The sequence below is a fragment of the Pongo pygmaeus genome, chromosome X, assembly GCF_028885625.2.
Source record: "Pongo pygmaeus isolate AG05252 chromosome X, NHGRI_mPonPyg2-v2.0_pri, whole genome shotgun sequence".
Classification (NCBI taxonomy): domain Eukaryota; kingdom Metazoa; phylum Chordata; class Mammalia; order Primates; family Hominidae; genus Pongo; species Pongo pygmaeus.
The window spans coordinates 159,267,128-159,291,010 of NC_072396.2; the positions used below are offsets into that span (position 1 = coordinate 159,267,128).

The 23,883-nt window shown below is 58.2% G+C and overlaps 1 protein-coding gene across 1 annotated transcript; it reads left to right on the forward strand.

Moving 5' to 3' along the window:
* The first annotated feature begins 3,704 nt into the window (after nt 1–3,704).
* On the forward strand, nt 3,705–7,285 carry EMD (emerin). Its single transcript, XM_054471046.1, has 6 exons — nt 3,705–5,256; nt 5,380–5,484; nt 5,632–5,709; nt 5,924–6,057; nt 6,514–6,563; nt 6,643–7,285. The coding sequence occupies exons 1-6, from the start codon at nt 5,175–5,177 to the stop codon at nt 6,953–6,955; spliced, it is 762 nt and encodes a 253-aa protein (XP_054327021.1). The 5' UTR covers nt 3,705–5,174; the 3' UTR covers nt 6,956–7,285.
* The last annotated feature ends 16,598 nt before the right edge of the window (nt 7,286–23,883 follow it).

Consider the following 23,883-nt stretch of genomic DNA (forward strand, 5'->3'; position numbering starts at 1 on the left):
AGTCAGGCCCAGGGGCTCGTCTCCAGCCGCTCCATCCAGTGTGTGTGCCCCGCTGGGGAAGCCACTTCCTAGATGAGAAACCTGAGCTCAGGACCGCAAGGTATCTGTGCTGCGGTTCACAGCCAAAGCTATCCTTCGAGGAGGGAATCCCGCCCACCCACAGGCACCGTAACAGGTGGAGGGAGCATGAAAGAGGTAGTGGCTGCTTGGCTGCATCTCAAGACCCCCGCTGTATTTGAACCCTCTCTTTCCACTCCTGCACCGCTCCCTGACACACACCTTCTAAACACAAGCAGTTCTTTGTGTCTACTTTTTCCAGGTTGCACTGGGGACAAAGGTTTCTATAGCACCAGCCATTCTTTGTGAAGATCATAAGAAATTAAAGACATTTTCTGCTTATGTTGAAGATGTCAGAGAACTGAAATTGGCTCCATTCCTGCTGCAAAGGCTGAATCTCCAACCAGCTACACCAACAGTAACAAGCTCACCGCCCGCGAGGGCCGCCAGGCCCTGGGGGAGGGAGGACTTCGAGGGGAGTCGCCTCCAGCGCCCACAGGGTCTGCAGGGCTCATGTCTAGGCCCAATCACAAGGATCCTGCGTGTCTGAGTCTGGGGGAGCCAAGCGCACCCCAGGTGGAAAGGCCCAGGCCCAAGGCCACGTTCTCCAAGGAGCCACCCACAGTCACAGCCCCTGGTGTCTGTCCCAAGCCAGGATTCTGTTTCCTGGGGTGGGGGCAACAGGTTGTTGCAGGTGTTTGCTGGGCGCCTACCTCAGGCAGGGTCCCGGGATGGGACTGCAGGGCTCCAAGCCCTGGGATGAACCTGACTGCCATGGATCAGGTGCTGCCAGGTCTGGCCTGGGGTGGGCAGCAAAAACAGGACCACTCAGGGGGACGTGAAAGTTAAGTTTGTTTACTACTAAGAAGATTCTGATCTTAAAGAAAACATTGGCAGGGCGTGGTGGCTCATGCCTATAATCCTAGCACTGTGGGAAGCTGAGGCAGGTGGATTAATTGAGCCCAGGAGTTTGAGACCAACCTGGGCAACACAGCAAGACACTATCTCTACCAAAAATATAAAAATTAGCTGGGCGTGGTGACGTGCACCAGTAGTCTCAGCTGCTCAGGAGACAGGTGGGAGGATCGTTTAAGCCCGGGAGTTTGAGGCTGCAGTGAGCTATAATTTCACCAGTACACTCCAGCCTGGGTCACACAGTGAAACCCTGTCACTAAACATTAAAAAAAAGGCCACGTGCGGTGGCTCATGCCTGTAATCCCAGCACTTTGGGAGGCCGAAGTGGGTGGATCACGAGGTCAGGAGTTCAAGACCAGCCTGGCCAAGATGGTGAAACCCCGTCTCTACTAAAAATATAAAAACTAGCCGGGCGCAGTGGCAGGCGCCTGTAATCCCAGCTACTCGGGAGGCTGAGGCAGGAGAATCGCATGAACCCGGGCGGCAGAGGTTGCAGTGATCGAGATCACGTCACTGCACTCCAACCTGGGTGATAGAGTGAGACTCCGTCTCAAAAAAAAAAAAAAAAAAAAAAAAAAAGCCCGGGCGTGGTGGATCCCAGCACTTTGGGAGGCCGAGGCAGGTGGATCACGAGGTCAGGAGTTTGAGACCAGCCTGGTCAACACAGTGAAACCTGGTCTCTACTAAAAATACAAAAATTAGCTGGGCATGGTGGCAGGCGCCTGTAATCCCAGCTACTCGGGAGGCTGAGACAGGAGAATCGCGTGAACCTGGGAGGCGGAGGTTGCAGCGAGCTGAGATTGCGCCACTGCACTCCAGCCTGGGCGACAGAGCTAGACTCTGTCTTGGAAAAAAATAATAAAGATAAAAATAAAAATACAAATAAAAAATAATGTTAACAGCTCAGTGAACAATCATCTACTTGTCATAGACACTGAGGAATGTTTCCATGTTGATATTTTTTCCTCGTAACTCAATCATGTTGGGATTGTAAGTTATACAGCATATACTGCTTGCAAGCCATTCCATCCTTAAGGAGCAACTCAGTTTTCTTATTCTTGACTTAGAATTGGTTGCACCCCGATGTCTCCTCTGCCTGCACTTCCCGGGAAGAACCCCCTGAGGCCCTCAGATTTTCCTGTACACGACCTTCCCAGACCCTCTGACGACTGCAAATCCCACCCTACCCTTGACGGGAAACTCTCTGAGGCTGTCCAGGTCATCACCCCCAGGGACCAGGTACTGGTGGGGGAATGTTCCATGAATTAATTGCTGTACTCAGGGCTCTTGGACAAGTCACCCCTGATCGCAGGGTCCTGACTCTCCCTGTGTAAGATGGAGGCTCTGCTGCTCAGGAGCCTGCCTGGCTTCCAGTGGTCTGGAGTGGAGCTGCACTGCAATGGGGCTGGACTTAGGCTCCAGGTACCCACAGGGTGGGTGCAGGGGGACCATCACAGTTCAGCTTCCTGGTGCCATCTGTGGTGGGACCTGATTGTGGGGCAAAGGGGTGGGACATAAAAGACAGAGTGCCGAGGCAGGTACAGAACGGGTGGGGGGGGGGTGCTCCTTAGGGAGAAGGCAAATCTAGAATTCCTTGACCTCATAAGGAAACAGCTTGGATCCGTATGGGGAGGGGTGGCATGGGGGAGGATGGAGCAGCACTTAGTACACAGAGGCCTCTGGGAGAGGGGCCAGGATTGCAGAAGGCTTGCAGAGGTGCTGGGGAATCTGATTTTGTCAAAACTAAAAAATCCACGAGGCAGCCTCTGAGCAGCCCAGAGTCCAAATTGCCATCTGTCCCCTCAGCTCTGAAAGATGAGGTGCAAACCCCTGCGCTACCCAAGGCTCTCCTGCTGCACACTGCCAGGCACTGTCTTCATGGACCCACACTTCCTTCCATATTGCTGGGGACAGAGTGGGGCCTTGCCAACAGTGATTCCTCTTTGTTAGGATCTTTGTGTGTGGTCAAAACAGGGCCCCATCTCCTCATTACTCCCTCAGGTGTCTACCTCTTCCCACCCCATGGGCAAACCTCCATGGATGACTGGTCTGTGACCCTCACCAGCCGGGCCAGCCATTCTGGACCGGAGCCCTACCCTCTTCTTCCCTTGTCACCAGCCCTCATCTGTGAAACCACAGATGGCATGTCACCTCTTCATGCTCCCAGTTTGGAGCCTACCCAGTGAGGGGCACACTAGTTGATTCCATACACCCTCAGCTGGCTTTGTTTAGAATGTGAATGTCACAGCCAGGCGCGGTGGCTCATGCCTGTAATCCCAGCACTTTGGGAACCCGAGCCGGGTTGATCACTTGAGGTCAGGAGCTCGAGACCAGCCTGGCCAACATGGTGAAATCCTGTTTCTACTAAAAATACAAATACTAAATACTAAAAATACAAAGCCAGGCATGGTGGCATGTGACTGTACTCCCAGCTACTCGGGAGGCTGAGACAGGAGAATCACTTGAACCCGGAAGGTGGAGGCTACAGAGAGCCAAGATCGCGCCACTGCACTCCAGCCTGGGTGACAGAGTGAGACTCTGTCTCAAAAAAAAAAAAAAAAAAAAAGAGAACATGACTGTCACCTCCTTTCTCTTCTCCATGAGACTGCCCATATCTGATCAAGGCCCTGGGAATCCTAGCCACAGTCCAGGCTCCTGAGCAGGCCTTGGCAGCCTTCTATAGCTGGCCACCCACGTCTGCCCCCTGCCTAGCCACGCTGCGCTCAGGGACCATTCCGACAGGAGAGGACGCCCCACTTCAGCTCCCCCCAGTGCCCCGGGTGAATGAAGGCATGAAGGGTTAGGCGGGCACACGTCGTCTCTGCACGCATCGCACGGCGCCCTCTGCCCGCGCCCACTGGCGTGCCCGTCGGCATGCCCGGGCCCCTTCGAAGTCTGCTTGCTTCTGGAGTGCCAGCGCCCTCCTGGCCCAGTTCCCCATTTCCTCCCGGGTGGAGCGAGGGAGGAGGAAGGGAAGCAGAGAGGTAGGCGGTGGCAAGCAGCAGGCACATGTGCGCGGGCGAGAGCCCCGCAGACTGGGAAGGCGGGCCCATGGCAGGGGGTCTGCGGGGATCGCGTAGGCGCGGGCCTTGCCCTGCAGCCGCTTCCCGGGCGATGCGCACACAAAGCGCCCTCGGCAGCGCCTGGCCCGGGGCCCGCGCTCTGTTAGGGTCCGGGCCCTTCCCGCCGCTGCTGGGGCGGCCGACCTGGATGCGGCCGGGGAACCCTAGGCTCTGGGGCCCGGGGAAGGGGGACGACGGCGGGGAGTAGGGATGTGCAGGGATCGGGCGAAGCCCAAGTGAGTTAGGGACCAGAGCCACCCCAAGCGCCGACTTCGCCCGCTCGCACGTCCCGGGTCCCTCGCGCGCAGGCCCCACCCCTCTCACCCCACTGGCTGAAGCACGCCACAGGGTGACGTCTCAGCTCCCAGCCGCATCGCCCTGACTCCCGCGCGGGCCCCGCCCCCTGCCGCTAGCCAATCTGTGCGTTTGTGACTTTTGGGCCCGCAGCCCCGCCTGCTCCCACTGCGATACCGGTTTGCATTGCCCTGACTCTCGCGCGGGCCCCGCCCCCTATGCCGCTAGCCAATCCATGCATTAGTGACGTATGGGCTCGCAGTGCCGCTCGCTCCCACCGCGAGACCTTCTGCCCCGCGCCCGCGCGGGCCCCGCCCCCTCCATCGCTAGCCAATCCCCGTTTTTGTGACGTATGGGCTCGCGGCCCCGCTCGCTCCCACCGCGAGACCTTTTGCTCCGCGCCCGCGCGGGCCCCACCCCCTCCATCACTAGCCAATCCCCGTGCTTGTGACATATGGGCTTGCGGCCCCGCTCGCTCCCACCGCGAGACCGGTTCCCACCGCCCTGACTCCCGGGCGGGGCCCGCCCTCTCCGCCGCTAGCCAATCCGCGCGTTGATGACGTTTGGGCTCGCGGCCCCAGCCTCCCAGCTCTCAGGGCAAGGCTGGTCTGTGCCGGCTACTCCCGCGGTTAGGTCCCGCCCCGCGCAGCGCGCGCAGCCTGCGGAGCCAGCGGCTGTGACGCGACAACGATTCGGCTGTGACGCGACAACGATTCGGCTGTGACGCGAGCGCGGCCGCTCCCGATGCGCTCGTGCCGCCCCCGCCGTGCTCCTCGGTAGCCGTTGCTCGGCCGGTTTTGGTAGGCCCGGGCCGCCGCCAGGCCTCCGCCTGAGCCCGCACCCGCCATGGACAACTACGCAGATCTTTCGGATACCGAGCTGACCACCTTGCTGCGCCGGTACAACATCCCGCACGGGCCTGTAGTAGGTACGCAGCGGCGGGCGGGACCCCTTCCGGGCCCCCTCCTCGTGCTCCGCCTCGCGACCTCCCCGCTGCCCTCCCCGCGCCCCTTCCCCGGCCCGCGGCCCTGACCGCCCCGTGTCCGGCCAGGATCAACTCGTAGGCTTTACGAGAAGAAGATCTTCGAGTACGAGACCCAGAGGCGGCGGCTCTCGCCCCCCAGCTCGTCCGCCGCTTCCTCTTATAGCTTCTCTGGTGAGAGCCTCGCCTGTGGGGACGGCCTGGGACGCGGGGAGGATGGGGTCGCGAGGGTGTGGCAGGGGCGCCGGTCAAGAGCGGCACTGGAGAAAGGGGAGGGAAGTCTGGGGAGGCAAACAGTTCTGTCTCCTCCTTTCAATCCAGACTTGAATTCGACTAGAGGGAATGCAAATATGTATGATCTTCCCAAGAAAGAGGACGCTTTACTCTACCAGAGCAAGGGTAAGGCAGGGGTTGGGTGGGCACGCTGGCACCTTCACCCGACTGCGTCAGGGACCCCGCTCACAGGGAGGACCTGAGACCTCAGTCCCAACCACTCCAGCAGCCTTAGGAGGGAGAAACTGTTACAGGTCCCGAAATAGGATTCAGATTAGGGCCATCGGGCCAGGCGGGGCACACCGATGCCCCCTCTGCTACCGCTGCCCCCCTTCCCAAGGCTACAATGACGACTACTATGAAGAGAGCTACTTCACTACCAGGACTTATGGGGAGCCCGAGTCTGCAAGCCCGTCCAGGGCCGTCCGCCAGTCAGTGACTTCATTCCCAGATGCTGACGCTTTCCACCACCAGGTGAGCTGGCTGGCAGGCGTCCTGTTCTTGGGTACAACCTAGGGGATCGCGGCTGTGTTTGGATAAATCCAGGGGGGCACTGGGTACAAATGGTGGCTCTTGGGCCTCCGGGGAGACTCTGGCTCAGCAGACACCTGTTTGGTCAGGGTCCTACTTTGGGGAGCCATCAGAACTATGTGACTAGAGCACATAGGATGCGCCCTGCACCCTGGTCTGGGATCTAGGCTCAAACTCTTCCTGAGAGTCCTGGGGGCAAAAGGGGATGCTGGGGCATGAGCACAAGTGGCAAGGCCCCATGGATAAAAGGCTGAACACCCAGAGCCATTCAGGAGGGTGTGGGTCCCTGGCCTCTAACCAAAGGTCAGAGGGGACCGGCTGGGAAAGTTTGGACTGAGGGACATGACAGGGCATGGTGGCCCTGCCAGCCAGTCCCCTCACCCTGACTCTCTTCTGCAGGTGCGTGATGAAGATCTTTTGTCTTCTTCTGAAGAGGAGTGCAAGGATAGGTACGTAGTGGGGAAGCCCAGGGACGGGCTGGTTCTGGGCCCAGGCTCCTGGCCCACTTGCTCCCCTCTTTTGCCTCAGGGAACGCCCCATGTATGGCCGGGACAGTGCCTACCAGAGCATCACGCACTACCGCCCTGTTTCAGCCTCCAGGAGCTCCCTGGACCTGTCTTATTATCCTACTTCCTCCTCCACCTCTTTTATGTCCTCCTCATCATCGTCTTCATGGCTCACCCGCCGTGCCATCCGGCCTGAAAACCATGCTCCTGGGGCTGGGCTGGGCCAGGATCGCCAGGTCCCGCTCTGGGGCCAGCTGCTGCTTTTCCTGGTCTTTGTGATCGTCCTCTTCTTCATTTACCACTTCATGCAGGCTGAAGAAGGCAACCCCTTCTAGAGGGAGCCGCAAGGGTCTGGGCTTCAGAGCCAGGTCTTTGGGGAAGTCCTGGCTGACTGCCTTAGCAGTGGGGGTGGGGGTGGGGGTGGGGGCAGGGGCAGGGGCTTTTATGTGTTTTTGCTTGGGGGGCGCTGGGCCTAGCCCAGAGTAGTGCTTGCTCCCCCTGCCTTGTCCCACCAGGGAGGCAGCAGACTCAGGCCCTCCATGGTCCTCTTTGTCATCTTGTTGATATGCATTCCTCCTTTTGTCATCTTGTTGGGGGGGGATTAACCAAAGGCCACCCTGACTTTGTTTTTGTGGACACACAATAAAAGCCCCGTTTATTTGTAATGCGTTGGCTCTTCCTGGAGGAGAGGGTTGGGCTCCCATGGCAAGGGCCTCTGCGTCTTGGGGCTCGAGGATTGCAATCTGGCTTTGTTGGGTCCGCATTTTTGCTTTGGTCTGGGGATAGGAATCAAATGCTACCCAGAGATGTTTGTGTTTTGTTTGGGAGTTTTATTCCCTAACTCATTCCCCAAAGCACATGTAACTGCTTATACATATAATCGTGGTACAACAAGGTGTACACGGAGAACCCACTTGGAAATTCAGGCAAAGCTGCATGCACGCTACCAGCAGTCTGCGGGTGTTTTAACTGGGAAAAGCTGAAGTCCACCTCAGTGTCCGAGGGCATGGGGATGGAAAGAAAATGAGGCGTCTCTGGCACATCATTCTCAGCTCCTGGAACTGCTGCTTGTTTAACATGGGAGAAAAGCTCCAAAGGCTGAAATGCCCCATCATCCCTGGGTGATGGAATTCACCTGCCTATATTCTTACTTAGCTCCCAGGTTTTCTGCCCTGGGTATGTATTTCATAATCTTCAAAGTATATATATATAATTTTATTTTTTGAGATGGAGTCATGCTCTGTCACCCAGGCTGGAGTGCAATGGCACAATCTTGGCTCACTGCAACCTCTGCCTCCGGGTTCAAGCAATTCTTCTGTCTCAGCCTCCCTAGTAGCTGGGAGTACAGTCGCACGCCACCATACCTGGCTAATTTTTGTATTTTTAGTAGAGACGGGGTTTCACCATATTGGTCAGGCTGGTCTCGAACTCCTGACCTCAGGTGATCCACCCATCTTGGCCTCCCAAAGTGCTGGGATTACAGGTATGAGCCACTGTGCCCAGCCAAAGTTTACTATATATATTATATATTTATTTATTTTTTTGAGATGTAGTCTGTCTGTCGCTAGGCTGGAGTGCAGTGGTGCAATCTCAGCTCACCGCAACCTCTGCCTCCTGAGTCCAAGCAATTCCCCTCCCTCAGTCTCCTGAGTAGCTGGGACTACAGGTGTGCACCACTATGCACGGCTATTGCTTTGTATTTTAGTAGAGACAGGGTTTCACCATGTTGGCCAGGATGGTCTCGATCTCCTGACCTCGTGATCCACCCACTTTGGCCTCCCAAAGTGCTGGGATTACATGTGTGAGCCACTGTGCCCAGTCTACATATATTTTTTTAAGTGGAAAGTAGGTACTAAAACCCAAGACAGTGCCATGTGTTGCTGTGCACGCCTGGCTCTATGCTGCCGGCAGAGGGCGGGAAAGCACAGAGGGGCTGCCATCCACTGCACACGGGCAGGTGGGAAGCAGAGGCCCAGCAAGGGGTGGGGTGCTGGCATTAGTCACCCTCGCTTTTGGCTCCTTGCTGCAGGTAGTGGGACAGCCCAGCCTCCCACACTTGGCACAGCTCCCATGCAGTGCCTGCACATGCATTCGTGGAGGCAGGGCTGGGGCTGGGACTCTCCCTGGCTACTCCTGACCATTTATCTTGGCTGCATCCTAGTCTCTCCTCAAGTATATTTTTGGTCCTAAAATAGTGCATGGTCCTTGTGTGTTGAAAACATGCAGAAAAGAGTGAATCACTTCTAATTTTCTTACCACTCAGAGTTTCAGCCTTTCTTGTTTGATTGCTATAAGCTCCTCTTACCTGGCTCACCCCCCAGTGCCCAGCCACTTGCTGTGTGGATTCCCCAAGCCCCTGCCCTCTGCCCCTCACCATCCCAAGCCCAATGCAACGGACTGATGGCTGGCCCTGCAGCAGGCGAGACCTGGATGGTCCATGGCGGGTGGTAGGCATGGGCAGGGGATGCCACCTCCTCACAGGTCCACCTTAGGGACTCGATGGTCCCATTAATGAGCCTGTACGTGGGGGGCAGAACAAACAGGTTGCTACTGCCAGGACCCTAGAAGGACGCAGTGACAGAGCCTCCTGTTTCAGCAACTGATAAAAACCAAGTACACTAACAGGAAGAACCGAATTCACCTCCGTCCAGTTCCCCCAGGAAGCACTCACTACACGGGATTGGGGATGGACTACAGCCCAGTGTGGCTGGACAGAGGCAGATGGGGCTGAGCAGGAACCTATATGGGACCTGGGGTGGTGGCAAGGTTGACATCCCAAAGCTCTGGAGTAATAGCTGGTGTCAGGGAGATGGGGGATGTGGAGCTGGGCTTGGGGCATCCCAAGGAAGAAAAAGATATCCAGGTATCGGGACAAAATGGTGCTTTCTAGGCCTTAGGTCAAGTACTGGATCTGTTCCAGGTGAGGAGTAAAGAGGAGGTAGCTGGGTGTACTTGGCAACCACTGTGGTGTCTGGCGTGAGGGAAGGAAGGAACAGCGGCCACCCCTGACGTAGCTTGCGCCTTTTCATTCATTCCAAAAGAGCTCCCAAGATTAGATGGAAGAGGGCTCCCGGAGTCCCCACCCCAGTTCCCCAGGGAATGAAAAGGGCTGCTAGACTCCCTGCTCCTGAGGGCTCACGGCCTTCCTCAGGGCTCTGCTCCCACCACCTCCCTGAGCTTCCCCTGGATTCCTGAGGCCTCCCACTTGGGCTTGGTCAACAATCCCCAGGGCTCCATGGGTCTTGGAGTACTCCCTCCCCATTCCAGGGCTCCTCAGGGCTCTGCCAACGCCACCCTGTGATCTGTCGAACCTCATGAAGGATCCTGACTATTCTGGACACATCCAAGTGCACTGGGTGCCCCAACCGGAACAGAAGGATTAGGAAGGTTCCATGGGCCTCAAGAGCCTCCAGGCCTCCTCTTAAATGTTCTCTAGAGCTCTGAGAGACCACTGTGGCCCCACTTTCAAAAGTTCCCAAAGAATCTGGGGTCCCCCGCAGGGCTCCAGCCATGCTCAGACATACAGCAGGGGGCAGCAGCTGCCCAAGGTCCCAGCGAGAGGCCACTCTGGGCACTGTCCAAGAAGATACTGGACTTTTTTCCTCCGCTACCACCAGGCCCTGCCAGACCAGGAAGGAGAACCACCTGAGGGGGCTGGGAGGGTGTGGAGGCAGCCAGTGGAGAAGGAGACTGGAGAGGGACTGCAGGGCCAGGGTCCAGAATCCATGGTCCTGGCAAGACCCTTGACCTCGGCCCCAGACAGGTCCAAAAGAGGTGACAGCACCAAGACTGGCCAAGAAGGACATTTGCCTTGACCCTCAGCTGAGGTGGAGGTACGAAGGGTGTCTGCTGGGCCGCTGCCACTTTCAAGAAGAGAGTGTCAGGGTTGTAGAACCTGTGGCTTCATGAGCATGGCACACTCCTGACTCTGATGGCATAAAGGAAAGGAAAACGGGAGAGGAACCCTGCCTGACTTCCACCTGGGGCTGGGCTGCTGGCCCCAGGCTCAGGGCGGCCACTCACTGGGAGACACGGGGCAAGCAAGACACAGAAAGGGGAAGTCCCACCCCCAGCCCCAGCCACTCTACTGCTCCCCCTGGGCCCAACGGCATAGAGGCAAAGGGGTCAAGCACACTCTGGAAGCCTCTAGAAGCCACCAGCTGAACAGGGGTGTGAGGCAGCAGAGGTAGGCCCAGAAAGATGCAGTGCCAGTGAGGAGGACGGGAGGTCCTCCTGAGGCTGCAACTTGTCCGCTCAGCCCACTGTGTGCCCAGGATTCTGAACCTCTGGGGCACTCCCTCCTGTCCCGAGTCACCCAGAGTCTCCTGCCCCCTCCCTGTGCCTGCTCCATCACATCCTCTCTCGAGCCCCATGCCTGGCAGGGCCACCGGGGGAACCGCCCTAGGGCTGGGCTAGGTGAACCAAGGGCACCGGTCCCCCAAACCTGCCGATCGTCCCCAGGCTGCAGGGACACATGTGGGGCGGCAAGGGCAGAAGATAAACTAGGGGGATCCAGGCCCCTGAGGACAGCCCTGGCGGGAGGCCACAGGCCTCACAGGGTGGTGAGCTGGAGGCCACCCGGGCAGGCAGGCAGGCAGCAGGGAAAGAGACTGGCATGGTCCTGGCCAGGGGCCTCCCCGGGAAGGGCGGGCAAGTAGGAGCAAAAACAAGAGCAGAGCACGGGCCCCCACCCTGCTGGGGCCTATGGCCTGGGGACCCAGACACACTGAGGAAGACCCAGGAGGACCCGCCAAGCTACTAGGAGGAGATAAAGGGTGTGCAGGCCTCCAACCCGCAGGTTGTGTCTGGACTGAGTCCAGGGAGGGCAGGGAGGGGCGGTAGCCCAGTTGACCTTCCCTCCCCCAAGCCACACCTCTGCACCCCAACCCTCCCTTCTGCCTCCCAAGAGCCCCATCCCCGCTCTCCGAGGAAACTGGGAGGGGACCTGGAGAGGAAAGGGAAGCAACGGCCCCTCAGAGCGGGGTTCCCCAAAATCTATGGCCAGGGACTGAGGCCAGCACTCAGACACTGTTGGGAACACTGGCCAGGAGTCCCTCGGGGTGGACCTGGGAACCTGCTGCAGAAGCTTAGGGGACCGGGCCAGCTCAGGAAAGGGCTCAGGCTGGAAACCGAGCAGACAGGGCACCGCTGGACCTGGGCCGAGGAGGACAGGAAGTAGGTGACTATGGAAAGACCCCCGCCACCACCCACGCCCAACTCGGCACACAAAGGCCCAGAGAGGCCCCCAGACATGCCTGTGGGGGCAGGGGTGTTTGCAAACATTCGCAGAGGGACCGGGTGTCCCAGGCACATGGACAGCTTGCAGGGCCCGGCTGAGGCTAGGACAGCAGCAGGTGGCTGGCAGGAGGTGCCCCGCCAGGGTCCCCAGCTGCGTGGGGGGCAGGCCCGAGGCAGGCGGCACCAGTCCCGGGCAGTATCTCTCGGAAGAGGGGCCGTACCCAGCCAGGGCTCCCAGAGACAGGGGTGGTGGGGCCGAGTGCCCCCTCACCCTGTGCGTGGCCCCCAACAAAGGGTGAGCATGTATCCTTCCTGGACACAGTGTCCAGGGCAGGGCACTCCCAAACCGGGATGCCCCCTAGGCCACAGGACCCCTCAGCCCCAGCTGACAGCAGCCGGTGGTCTGGGGAGGCCCCCAGGAGGCAGGGCGGCAGCCAAGAAGAACACCATCCCTGGACCCACTCTCCAACTGCAACCAGGGCCCGCTCCCCCGAAGGCACCAGCTCTCCCTGGGGGCAGGACCTTGATCCAGAGCAGGAGTGGAGGTCCCCAACAGGGGACGGCTGGAGAGGCCCTGGGCTCACGAGCCAGGGAGCGGCGCCTCTGTGCCCGGAAGCCCCTGGGTCCTGCCTGGGCTGCTGGTAGCTGCTGCGGGCCGAGGGGTCCGGAGACCCCCTAGGGTGCTCTGGGGCAGCTCCTTTGGGACCCTCAATGGAGCCAGTAAGTCCAGGAGGGCACCGATCCGTCCAGGTGGGTGCATGGGCCGGGACAGGGTCTGGCTGCTGTCGTGACTGTGCCCATCTGCCGAACAGGCCGCTAGGAGAGCACTCCCTGAGCGAGGGCGCCGGGCAGCCCGGGGAGGGAGGACACAGTCCCCGTCCAGGTCCCCGAGGCCCCCATAGCAGGGAGAGCCGGCCCTCCTCACTGTTCTTCCCGCGGGACCGGGCCGGCACCTTGGCTCAGGGGAGAGAGGGTCACAGAGGACAGCCAGCAGGCAGGTGGCCCAGGAGTGTGGGGGGTCGGTGGGCCTGACCGTGTCCTGAAGCACCCCAGGACCCTGTACCCGACACCCTGGGGGAGGGGCTGTCCCCACCTGCCAGGAACACATTCCTCAGGGAAGGCCCGGCAACCTGCTCTCGTCGGGTTCAAGAAGGGCCAGGCGGCTTTGGAAGGGGCCAGGAGCTGTCACCAAGGGCCCCCGCATTGCCCAGAGGCGGCGCGGGCCAACAGGAAAAGCACTCACCGCCCACGGAAACTCTGTGACAAATTCAGAGCCACGGAGAGCGTCATCAGCAAGTCACTTGCCAGTCCCAGTGGGAAGGATGGGGCACGTCTCCAGGGAAACGAGACGCCAAGGTCCTCCTGGGGCCCCAGTGGAAAGCTCCTTCCAGGACCCACCTGGCCCTCCACATCCCACCCTCCAGGCCAGGGACCGGAGCCCAGTATCCGGCAACCTGACACATCACGGAAAAAAGGAGCTGCTCTGCCTTTACCATGAAGACGCGGCACACCCCCTCCCTGCCCCGGCCCCTCCCCTTCAGGGCTGCATGCGGGGAGGAGAGGCCTCCCCTGTCTGCAGAGAGAGGTCACCCCACCTGGGGCAGAGAGGGGACAGGGGCAGGAATGAGACCCTGGGAGGGGGGCATTGGAGGTGGGGGGGCACATCCTGCCACCCAGGCCTGGCGTGGGGCACTCATGCCATGCAGAAGGGGCTGCGGAGACCAGAACGGGCTTCCCGCCGGCTCCTGGGGATGTTGGACCGGGGCTCCCCGACCAGGGCTGGGAAAGGCTTCCATGAAGAGCCAGAGAGCAGACCCTGCGGGGCACACGGGGTCTCGGTGGCAGAGTCTCCCTTCTTGGGGTTCTCTGTGATGGGTTTTGCAACCCTTTCAGGATGTCAAAGCACGCCCCGCCCTCAGAAATGCAGGCCCCGGCCAGTGTCAGCCCCAGGAGGTGGCCTGCTGCTCCCGCTGACACCAAGGACATGTTCCTGAGGCGGCCCGCTCGGGATCTCCAGCAGCGGACGCAGGTCTACACGTGCAAGGGTGCTTCTGACTCGCAGCACTCAGGAACAGCCTCCACCCTGAGCGTGGCGCCCTCTCCAGCACGTTCCAGGGTGGACCTGTGAGACCAATAAAAACCACAGCGGAGGCGAGGCGAGTCACTTAGGAGACCAGGCCATGAAGAGACTGTGGCCGGGTCTGGGGCGCCCTCTCCTGCTGGTTCGATTGGATTGCAGGTCCGGGGGAAGCCGAGCAGCCCCGGGGAGGAGGCCCGGTGGGGAGGAACTGAGGCCTCCTGCCACAGCCTCCAGAGGGAGAGTCATCACGAGGGCTCCCCACCCAGTCAGATAGGATGGCTGGGCCCCAGTGGACACCTGACCGCAGCCTGAGAGGGACCCTGAGCCACAGTCCTGGCTCCCCGAGAGCCCTCCCAGAGCCTGTCCCTCAGAACCCTGGGGGGGGTGAGACGAGTGCTAGGTGGGGAAGGACCGAAACGTGAAGTCGTCTGTTACCCAGTAGTCGGAACTGGTGCCCAGCGTCCAGGGGGCAAGACACGGCGTGAGCCAGAAGGAAACAAACCGACAAGAACCCCCAGAAGCCATCAGGAAAGCCTGGAGATTCTGATGACACGAAAACTAAAATCCCCTCTGTGACCAAGCACAACCCGCAAACCACACAGTCAAGAGACAAGTGATAACAAGGGGAGAAAATAGTAGCAAGAGGTGACTAAGGGCTCGCGTCAGTCACACACACACACAGAGCCGGACACACGGACAAGGCAAAGTGCAAGGACAAGAGAGCAAAAGGGGGCGGAGGAGAGGAAGGGAGAGGGAAGGAAGCGTCTTCTCCACCGGGATGCAATTCCTTGGGAGCCCGTCTGATCCCAGGGCAAAGAGATGCTGGGTCGCCAGAGCTGCCGCGGAGAAGTCCCGCCGCGCCTCGGAGCCCAGCAAAGAGGAACCAGGGCGGACGGGCCAAACCCAGCGGCCGGCTCCCGGGGGTGGGTGGTGGCGCTGCGGGGAGCCGCCTGAGCAGCATCACCAGGAGCTGGGAACCCTCCCGCTGCGGGAAGGTTGGCGGGTAAGGCGGGGCTTCCCCGGAAACACTGGGCTGGACCCAGCGGTCCCATGGGTGCTGGAACCAACCCTGCGGGTGTTCCCAGGCACCCTCCCGCGGGAAGACCGGCTGGAGGGATGGCTCCTGTTGGCACCCACGTCGAGGGAAGCCACCGCCTTCTCTGCGGGGCTCGCCTTTCCTACCTCCCCCAGGAGACAGGCCAGGAAGCGCCCCAGCCCACGACCGCCCGCAGCAGAGCAGGATTCCCTCCCCGGCGGCCACCGCTGTCAAGGGACGGGGAAGACTTTGTTACCCCACCGCGCGCCACCGCGGAATGGTGCACAGACACCTCCAGACGCCACTTCCCCCAGGACGGCCGCCCGCCCGCCCCGCTCTGCCCACCTCTCCCTGGACGCTGCCGGGTGGGCGGGTGGGGGCGGCCCTGCTTCCCCACGACCCCCCAGACGCGCCCCGAGGCACTTTCGCAGCACAGTGGAGTGGGAAGGGCGGGGCGGCCCCTCGACGGCGCCGAGGCGAGAGCGGCTCACGGGGCTTCTCGGGCCCTGATCTCAGGGGACGCCTGTCCGCCTCGTCCCCGCGGGAGGACAGTGACCACCGGTCCGCAAAGGAAGGGGACTCGGCGCACGCCCCGCAGGGCCGGCCCAGGACTCGCGGGCGCGGAAGGCGGTGCCGAGGCGGGGCGTGGAGGGACAGCCCTAGTCTCCGCCCGCCGGGGCCCACAGCTGCCTCGCTCCCCGCCTCCGCTTCGGTCGCTCCTCGTAAGCGCCAGGCGCCCACAGGAAGCCCCGCCCCTCCCCGCCTATCCGTCCTCCTCTTCGCCTGTCCTCGCCAATGACCATGCTCAGATTGCACGGAATTCCCGCCCCTCGCCCTTGACTGACGTTCCTGCTGCCCAGTGGACGACACCCCGTCGCGTGCGCGCCGCTGCGGCCCTGCCGGGTGTGGCGCGGCGCTCTCAGGCTCCTAGGCGTTCCCGGGGCGAGACCCAGGGCCCTGGCCGCAGAGTCGCCGGTGCACACGCAACAGTGCCGCCTTGTGTTTTGGGTGTGGACCTGCGCTTCTCTAAGCGTTCCGTTCCCGAGAAGGGGCGAGAAACGTCCAGAGGTCGTGGCACCTGCCCGCCGCTGCCGGGGCGTCGGCCGTGGGCGCAAGTGAAGCGCCCCGGGAGCGCGGCGCGACGTCCGTGCCCTCCGAGGGCGGCCCGGGTGTAGCCGCGGAGGGCGCGGCCGTGGGCATTTCCGCGCTTGCGCGGGTTCCTGTCCCGCCCCGGCCCCGGCCCCGGCCCCGGCCCCTCCCTCCCTCTCTCGTGGCCCCGCAGTAGACGCAGCCCCTCCCTCCCGCGGTGCAGCGCAGCCAGGGCTCTGCTCCGGGAGTCGTGGAGTCTATCACCGCGGAGCGTTATCTCAGCGGACCCACGCGGTGTCTTCCGCTGGGGTGGGCCGAGTACCCTCCGCCTCCCGCCCGCGAGATCCATCCCAGCCCTTGGCGGGGGCCCGTGGTTCTTCCCGCTCATGGCCACGGAACGGTCCACGCTCGCGGAGCCGCAGGCTGAGCTTTTGCTGGTGAGGGACAAGGTCGTGGTTTCCCGTGGCTGGTGGCCCTCACGGAGGAGCCTGCTGGGAGCACGCACGTGTAGGGTTTCCTGTCATCGGGTTGCCACGCCCATCTTGAGCGCTCGAGTCCACGCAGAAGTGTAGAAGTGGATGTGTAGCTTTATTTGTAATTCTCTTTCTTTCTTCCTTTCTTCCTTTCTTTCCTTTTCTTTCTTTTTGAGTCAGGGTCTCACTCTGCACGCAGTCTGGAGTGCAGTGGCGCGATGAGGGCTCACTACAGACTTGACCTCTCCACCCCAGCGAGGGCTTCAACCTCCAGCCTCAGCCTTCCATGTAGCTGGGACTACAGGCGCACGCCACCACCATGTCCGGCTAATTTTTTACTTTTTTGTAGAGATGGGGTCTCGCTTTTTCGCCCAGGTTGGTCTGGGATTCCTGGGCTCAGGTGATCCACCCCAGCCTCACAAAGTGCTGGGATTTGCGGGGATTCTGGGCACCGGGCACTGGCCGCCGCGCCCAGCTTGATGTGTAGTTTCAGTAGAAACCACCAAAGTCTTCAGGGTGGCCTGTGCATCACTTTACACATACTCAAGCGAATCATTGAGAGGTGTTTGAGGCCGGGCGCGGTGGCTCACGCCTGTGATCCCAGCACTATGGGAGGCCGAGGCGGGGGGATCGTTTGAGGTCAGGAGTTTGAGACCAGCCTGACCAACATAGTGAAACTCCGTCTCTAATAAAAATACAAAATTAGCCGGGCGTGGTGCCGCCCTCGCCTATAATCCCAACTACTCAGGAGGCCGAGGCAAGAGAATCGCTTGAACCCAGGGGGCAGAGGTTGCACTGAGCCGAGATCGCACCACGGCACTCCAGCCTGGGTGATAGAGCAAGATTCTGTCTCAAAAAAAAAAAAAAAAAAAAAAAAAAAAAGGTTTTTGAAACAACTTGAAGCAAGTTATCCCATGTATAAAAAAGTATAAAGTTATTTATACTATTTTTCTGTGCAATCACTCACGTTAATTAACCAAGTTAAGACCCATTATGCGGCCTGGCGCGGTGGCTCACGCCTGTAATCCCAGCACTTTGGGAGGCTGAGGCGGGTGGATCACGAGGTCAGGAGTTCGAGACCAGACTGGCTAATATGGTGAAACCTCATTTCTACTAAGAATACAAAAATTAGCTGGGCGTGGTGGCGTGTGCCAGCTATTCGGGAGGCTGAGGCAGAAGACTCGCTTGAACCCGGGAGGTGGAGGTTGCAGCAAGCCGAGATCACACCACTGCACTCCAGCCTGGGTGACACAGTGAGACTCCGTCTGAAAAAAAAAAAAAAAAAAAACCGTTATGCTACACATTTTGTAGTGATTTTCTGTTTTTTGTTTTTTGTTTTTAGCTTTTTTATAATTTCAACTTTTTTGTTTTTGAGATAGATAGAATCTCACTCTGTCGCCCAGGCTGAGTGCAATGGCACCATCTCGGCTCATTGCAACCTTTGCCTCCCAGGCTGAAGGGATCCTCTCACCTCTCACCTGGGTTGGTCAGGCTGGTCTCAAATTCCTGACCTCAGTGATGCACCCGCCTCGGCCTCCCAAAGTGCTGGGATTACAGGCATGAGCCACCGCACCTGGCCTGATGTACTTTAAACTTTTTTTTTTTTTTTGAGACAGAGTTTCACTCTTGTTGCCCAGGCTGGAGTGCAATGGCGCGATCTCAGCTCACCGCAACCTCCACCTCCTGGGCTCAAGTGATTCTCCTGCCTCAGCCTCCCGAGTAGCTGGGATTACAGGCATACGCCACTGCACCAGGCCTCCATTTGATGTACTTTTAAAGCATTATTATTTCTACCTTGCATTTACTATGAACACAGCCTTGAACGTGCATCCATCTGTCTCTAGGATAATTACCTGTAACTGGAATTGCTGGGTCGAGATATATGTACATTAAATTTTTTTTTTTTTTTTTTAGACAGGATCTCTGTCGCTCAGGCTGGAGTGGAGTGGCTCGATCACAGCTCACCACCGCCTCAACCTCCTGGGCTCAAGTGACCTTCCTATTTCAGCCTCCTGAGCTGCTGGGACCACAAGTGTGTGCCAGCATCCCTGGCTTTTTTAGAAAACTTTTTGTACAGACAGGGTCTCACTGTGTTGCCCAGGCTGGTCTTGAACCCCTGGGCTCCAGTCCTCCCTCCTTGGCCTCTCAAAGTGCTGGTTTTACAGATGTGTCCCACCTTGTGTGGCCTGCATTTAAAATTGTAAGAGACACTAGGGAATTGCCTCCCCAAAAGACCCTACCTTTGATACTGTCCATCCCTCACATTGTACCCTCAGTGTTTACCCACAGCCTCACCAGCACCTTTTGGGCTAACAGCTTTTTAGGTGTCTGAAAATTAGATGGGAGAACTGTAGCTTTTCTCTTTTTTCTTCTTCCCTGTTTCTTAGTCCTGTTCCCCTCCCTCCCAAAGGGGTCATTTAAAATGTGGTGTCATTTGGAATGTGTTTGTTCAATTGTATTTTAGTTTTTTGAGACAGGGCCTCGCTTTGTCACCCAGGCTGGAGTGCAGTGGTGTGATCATAGCTCAGAGCAGCCTTGATGTCCCACCTCAATTGATAATTAATACAAAAATTAGTCGGGCATGGTGGCACGCGCCTTCAGTCCCAGCTACTCGGTAGGCTGAGGTGGAAGAATTGCTTAAACCCAGGAGGTGAATGTTGCAGTGAGCCGAGATTGTGCCACTGCACTCCAGCCTGGGTGACAGAGTGAGACTGTTTCTTAAAAAAGAAGAAAAAAATAAAATAAAACAACAAACATAACAAAACGAAGCATCAATGCTCTTGAACCCAGCGATCCCACCCCTTGATAACTCAGCAAGAGCAATTCTCCCTGCTCGCTACGGCCACATTCCGTGCCATGGCCTTCGTGGCATGGTTTGTGGCACACAAGGAGCTGAAGTCCTGGGGTTGCATCACTCAGGGTGGGAATGATCAAATGTGTTGCATCCAAGTTCTGAAATCCTCTGCAGGAGCACAGGAGTCAACTGTATGTCTCCAGGGCCACAGACAAAGAGCTAAGAAACCCTGTTGAATGACGGAAGCAGTCAGCAGAATAGGAATGCAGCACAGGGACAGTTATGGTGGGCAAAACCATACACACAAAAAATCCACAGGTGCAGGGCGATGGCTCACGCCTGTCGTCCAAGCACTTTGGGAGGCCGAGACAGGCAGATCGCTTGAAGCCAGGAATAGGAGACCAGCCTGGGCAACAGGGCGAGACCTCGTCTCTACAAAAAAAATAAAATTAGCTGGTGTGGTGGCACATGCCTGTAGTCCTAGTTACTCCAGAGGCTGAGGTGGGAGGATCACTTGAGGGCTTCAGCTCCTTGTGTGCCACAAACCATGCCACGAAGGCCATGGCACGGAATGTGGCCGTAGCGAGCAGGGAGAATTGCTCTTGCTGAGGTATCAAGGGGTGGGATCGCTGGGTTCAAGAGCATGGATGCTTCGTTTCGTTACGTTTGTTGTTTTATTTTATTTTTTTCTTCTTTTTTAAGAAAGAGTCTCACTCTGTCGCCCAGGCTGGAGTGTAGTGGCACAATCTCGGCTCACTGCAACATTCACCTCCTGGGTTTAAGCAATTCTCCCACCTCAGCCTACCGAGTAGCTGGGATTACAGGCGTGAGCCACCACGCCCAGCTAGTTTTTGTGTTTTTAGTAGAGACGGGGTTTCACCATGTTGGGCAGGCTGGTCTTCAACTCCTGACCTCAAGTGATCCCCGCCGCCTCGACCTCCCAAAGTGCTGGGATGACAGGCGTGAGCCACCGCGCCTGGCTCCTTTCCCATTTTCTAAGGGACAGTCAGTCTCCTCCATACCATTTGTCACACACAGCCTTTCCCCCATGATGGCACTGCCATACTCCCGCTCAATGCGCAGGCATCTGTGGTCTCCTGTGCACTCGTCCTTCCAGGGAACAATGCAGTGGGCTCCTTGCTTTGCATCTCCCCATACCTGGTGCACCTGCCAGCTCCCTTAGCAGGACCTTGCAGACAGTTTCAGTCATTCTTGGGCATTTTCTTCTCCACGTGAAGTTTCCCATCATCATGTCCGGGACCATTAGACACCTACATCCCTGGCTTCCTGGGACTCTGGTGGCATGATGGGAAGAGCCCACTTCTCAGCACTGTTTTTTTTCAAGAGGATCTCATTCTTAGTCCAGGCAGCAGGAATGGTTTCCCCTGCTGGCCTCAGCTCTGTTGGCAAGGGATACCTGCAGTCTGGGGCCTGGAGCTGGAGCGCTCCAGACGTGGTCCCTTCCTTCCGGGAGTTTCTTTCTCGTGGGTGAGCCATAAGCAAACAGCTCATCCCACAGTTCTGAGGGCCTGGGTGGGGCCATCGCCCTGGTCCGGGTAAGAGACCATGGAGTCTGGCCAGGCACGTTGGCTCCTGCCTGTAATCCCAGCACTTTGGGTTAGGGTTAGGGCAAGAGGATCACTTGGCTCCAGCAGTTCAAGACCATTCTGGGTAACCTAACAAGGCCCCATCTCTACAAAAGAAAAAAAAGTTATCCAGGCATGGTGGCGTGTGCCTGTAGTCCCAGCTGATTGGGAGGCTGAGGTAGGAACATCTCTGGAGCCCAGGAGTTCGAGGCTGCAGTGAGTGTTGATCGTGCCACTGCATTCCAGTCTGGGCAATGGAGCAAGACCCTGTCTCAATTTAAAAAAAAAAAAAAAAGCCGGGCGTGGTGGCTCACACCTGTAATTCCAGCACATTGGGAAGCTGAGGTGGGCAGATCACCTGAGGTCAGGAGTTTGAGACCAGCCTGACCCACATGGAGAAACCCTGTCTCTACTAAAAATACAAAATCAGCGAGGCATGGTGGCACATGCCTGTGATCCCAGCTACTCGGGAGGCTGAGGCAGGAGAATGGCTTGAACCCGGGAGGCAGAGGTTGCGGTGGGCCGAGATCGTGGCATTGCACTCCAGCCTGGGCAACAAGAGTGAAACTCCATCTCAGAAAAAAAAAAAAAAAAAGACAACGGAGTCCTAGATGGCGAAGGTAGCAATGGAGAAACCCACTTCAATTTCTTTGAGCCAACGGTTCATGTATTGGAAGGATTCCCGTGGGAAGGTCAGGAGGGAGAGGAGCCAACAGGTGGAACTCCGACAGTTCCCCTGTCCTCACGTTGTAGGGCTGCAAGATTCTTTGGTGCCTGTCTGGGCTCCAGGGCCCCCACCCACCCCTGCAGGCTTATGTGCGGATCAGCAAGAGGCACTCTGCTCTCGGGGCAGGTACTCGGCTGGAGGCGAGGACACGGGAGGGATTTCAGCCCTCTCGCTCCCCAGGAAGGTGTCCTTGTGCAGAGAACAGCCTGCACAACCTTCTAGGGGGCACCCAGGATTAGGCAGTATCCTCCCTCTGCCCAAACTGGCTGCAGAAAGTTCATTTTAACACCCACTAGAGAGTGAGGAGACTGTAGGTGGAATTTCTTTTTTGTTTTTCTTTTTTTCTGAGACAGAAGAGTCTTGCTCTGTGGTCCCAGGCTGGAGTGCAGTGGTGTGATCTTGGCTCACTCAAACCTCCACCTCCCAGGTTCAAGCCAGATTCTCCTGCCTCAGCCCCCCGGGTAGCTGAGATTACAGGCACGTTCCACCATGCCCGGCTAATTTTTTGTATTTTTAGTAGAGATGGTGTTTCACCATGTTGGCCAGGCTGGTCTCCAACTCCTGACCTCAATTGATCCACCCACCTCAGCCTCCCAAAGTGCTGGGATTATAGGCGTGAGCCACTGCACCCACCCTGTAGGCAGATTTTTTTTAAAATTACTATTATACTTTAAGTTTTAGGGTACATGTGCACAATGTGCAGGTTAGTTACATATGTATACATGTGCCATGCTGGTGTGCTGCACCCATTAACTCGTCATTTAGCATTAGGTGTATCTCCTAAAGTTATCCCTCCCCCCCCCCTTTTTTTTTTCTGAGATAGTTTCTCTCTGTAGACCAGGCTGGAGTGCAGTGGAATGATCTCAGCTTACTGCAACCTCTGTCTTCTGGGCTCAAGCAATTCTCCTGCCTCAGCCTCCCGAGTAGCTAGAATTACAGTTGTGTGCCACCACACCCGGCTCATTTTTGTATTTTTAGTAGACAGGGTTTCACCATGTTGGCCAGGTTGCCCTCGAACTCCTGACCTCAGGTAATCCGCCCGTGTCGGCCTCCCAAAGTGCTGGGATTACAGGCGTGAGCCACCGCGCCCGGCCATACACGAATTTTTTTGAGACAGTCTTGCTCTGTCGCCCAGGCTGGAGTACAGTGGTGTGATCTCAGCTCACTGCAATCTCTGCCTCCTGAGCTCAAGCGATCCTCCCACCTCAGCTGGGATTAGTGTGTGCCACCACACCTGGCTAATTTTTAAATTTTTTTTTTTTTTTTTTGAGATGGAGTCTCGCTCTGTCGCCCAGGCTGGAGTGTAATGGCGTGGTCTCGGCTCACTGCAACCTCCACCTCCCGGGTTCAAGCGATTCTCCTGCCTCAGCCTCCGGAGCAGCTGGGATTACAGGCGCCCGCCAGCATGCCCGGCTAATTTTTGTATTTTTAGTAGAGACGGGGTTTCACCATGTTGGCCAGGCTGGTCTCGATCTGCTGACCTCATGATCCACCTGCCTTGGCCTCCCAAAGTGCTGGAATTACAGGCGTGAGCCACTGCGCCCGGCCAATTTTTAATTTTTAATTTTTGTAGAGGCGGTTTTTCGCCATGTTGTCCAGGCTGGTCTCAGATTCCTGGGCTCAAGTGGTCCGCCCACCTCTGCCCCTCAAAGTGCTGAGATTACAGGCGTGAGCCACTGCGCTCCGCCGCAGTTCCTGACTTGTATTGCCCCAGTGGTGTTACAGCCTCGAACCCAGTTTCCAGACCTAAGTCACCGCAGGGATCCAGAGTCCCATGATGGAAAGGGAGGCTAGGTTCCCCTGGGAAGGACCTTGCACCGTTGCTGCAAGTGCACCCCAGAAATCATCCCAAGCTTTTCTCAAAGGGACCTGCAGCCACTTATAAAAGCGACATATCATCCTGGAAAACAGGTGCGCTCGAGCAGGATTTCCTCCCGTCCTTCCTGTCAAAGGACGGGAAGACTTTGTTACCCCACCGCGCCCCACCTGCAGAATGGTGGACAGATACCTCCAGACGCCACTTCCCCCGGGACGCCCGCCCGCTCTGCGCACCTCTCCTGGATGCTGCCCCGTGGGCGGGTGGGGGCGGCCCTGCTTCCCCACGACCCCCAGACGCACCCCGAGGGACTCTGAGCACAGTGAAGTGGGAAGGGCGAGGCGGGGCGGTGCCCAGGCGAAAGCGGCTCGTGGGAGGTGGCACCCGAGACGCAGCTGGTCGGGACGGTACGGGTCAGTGTGGG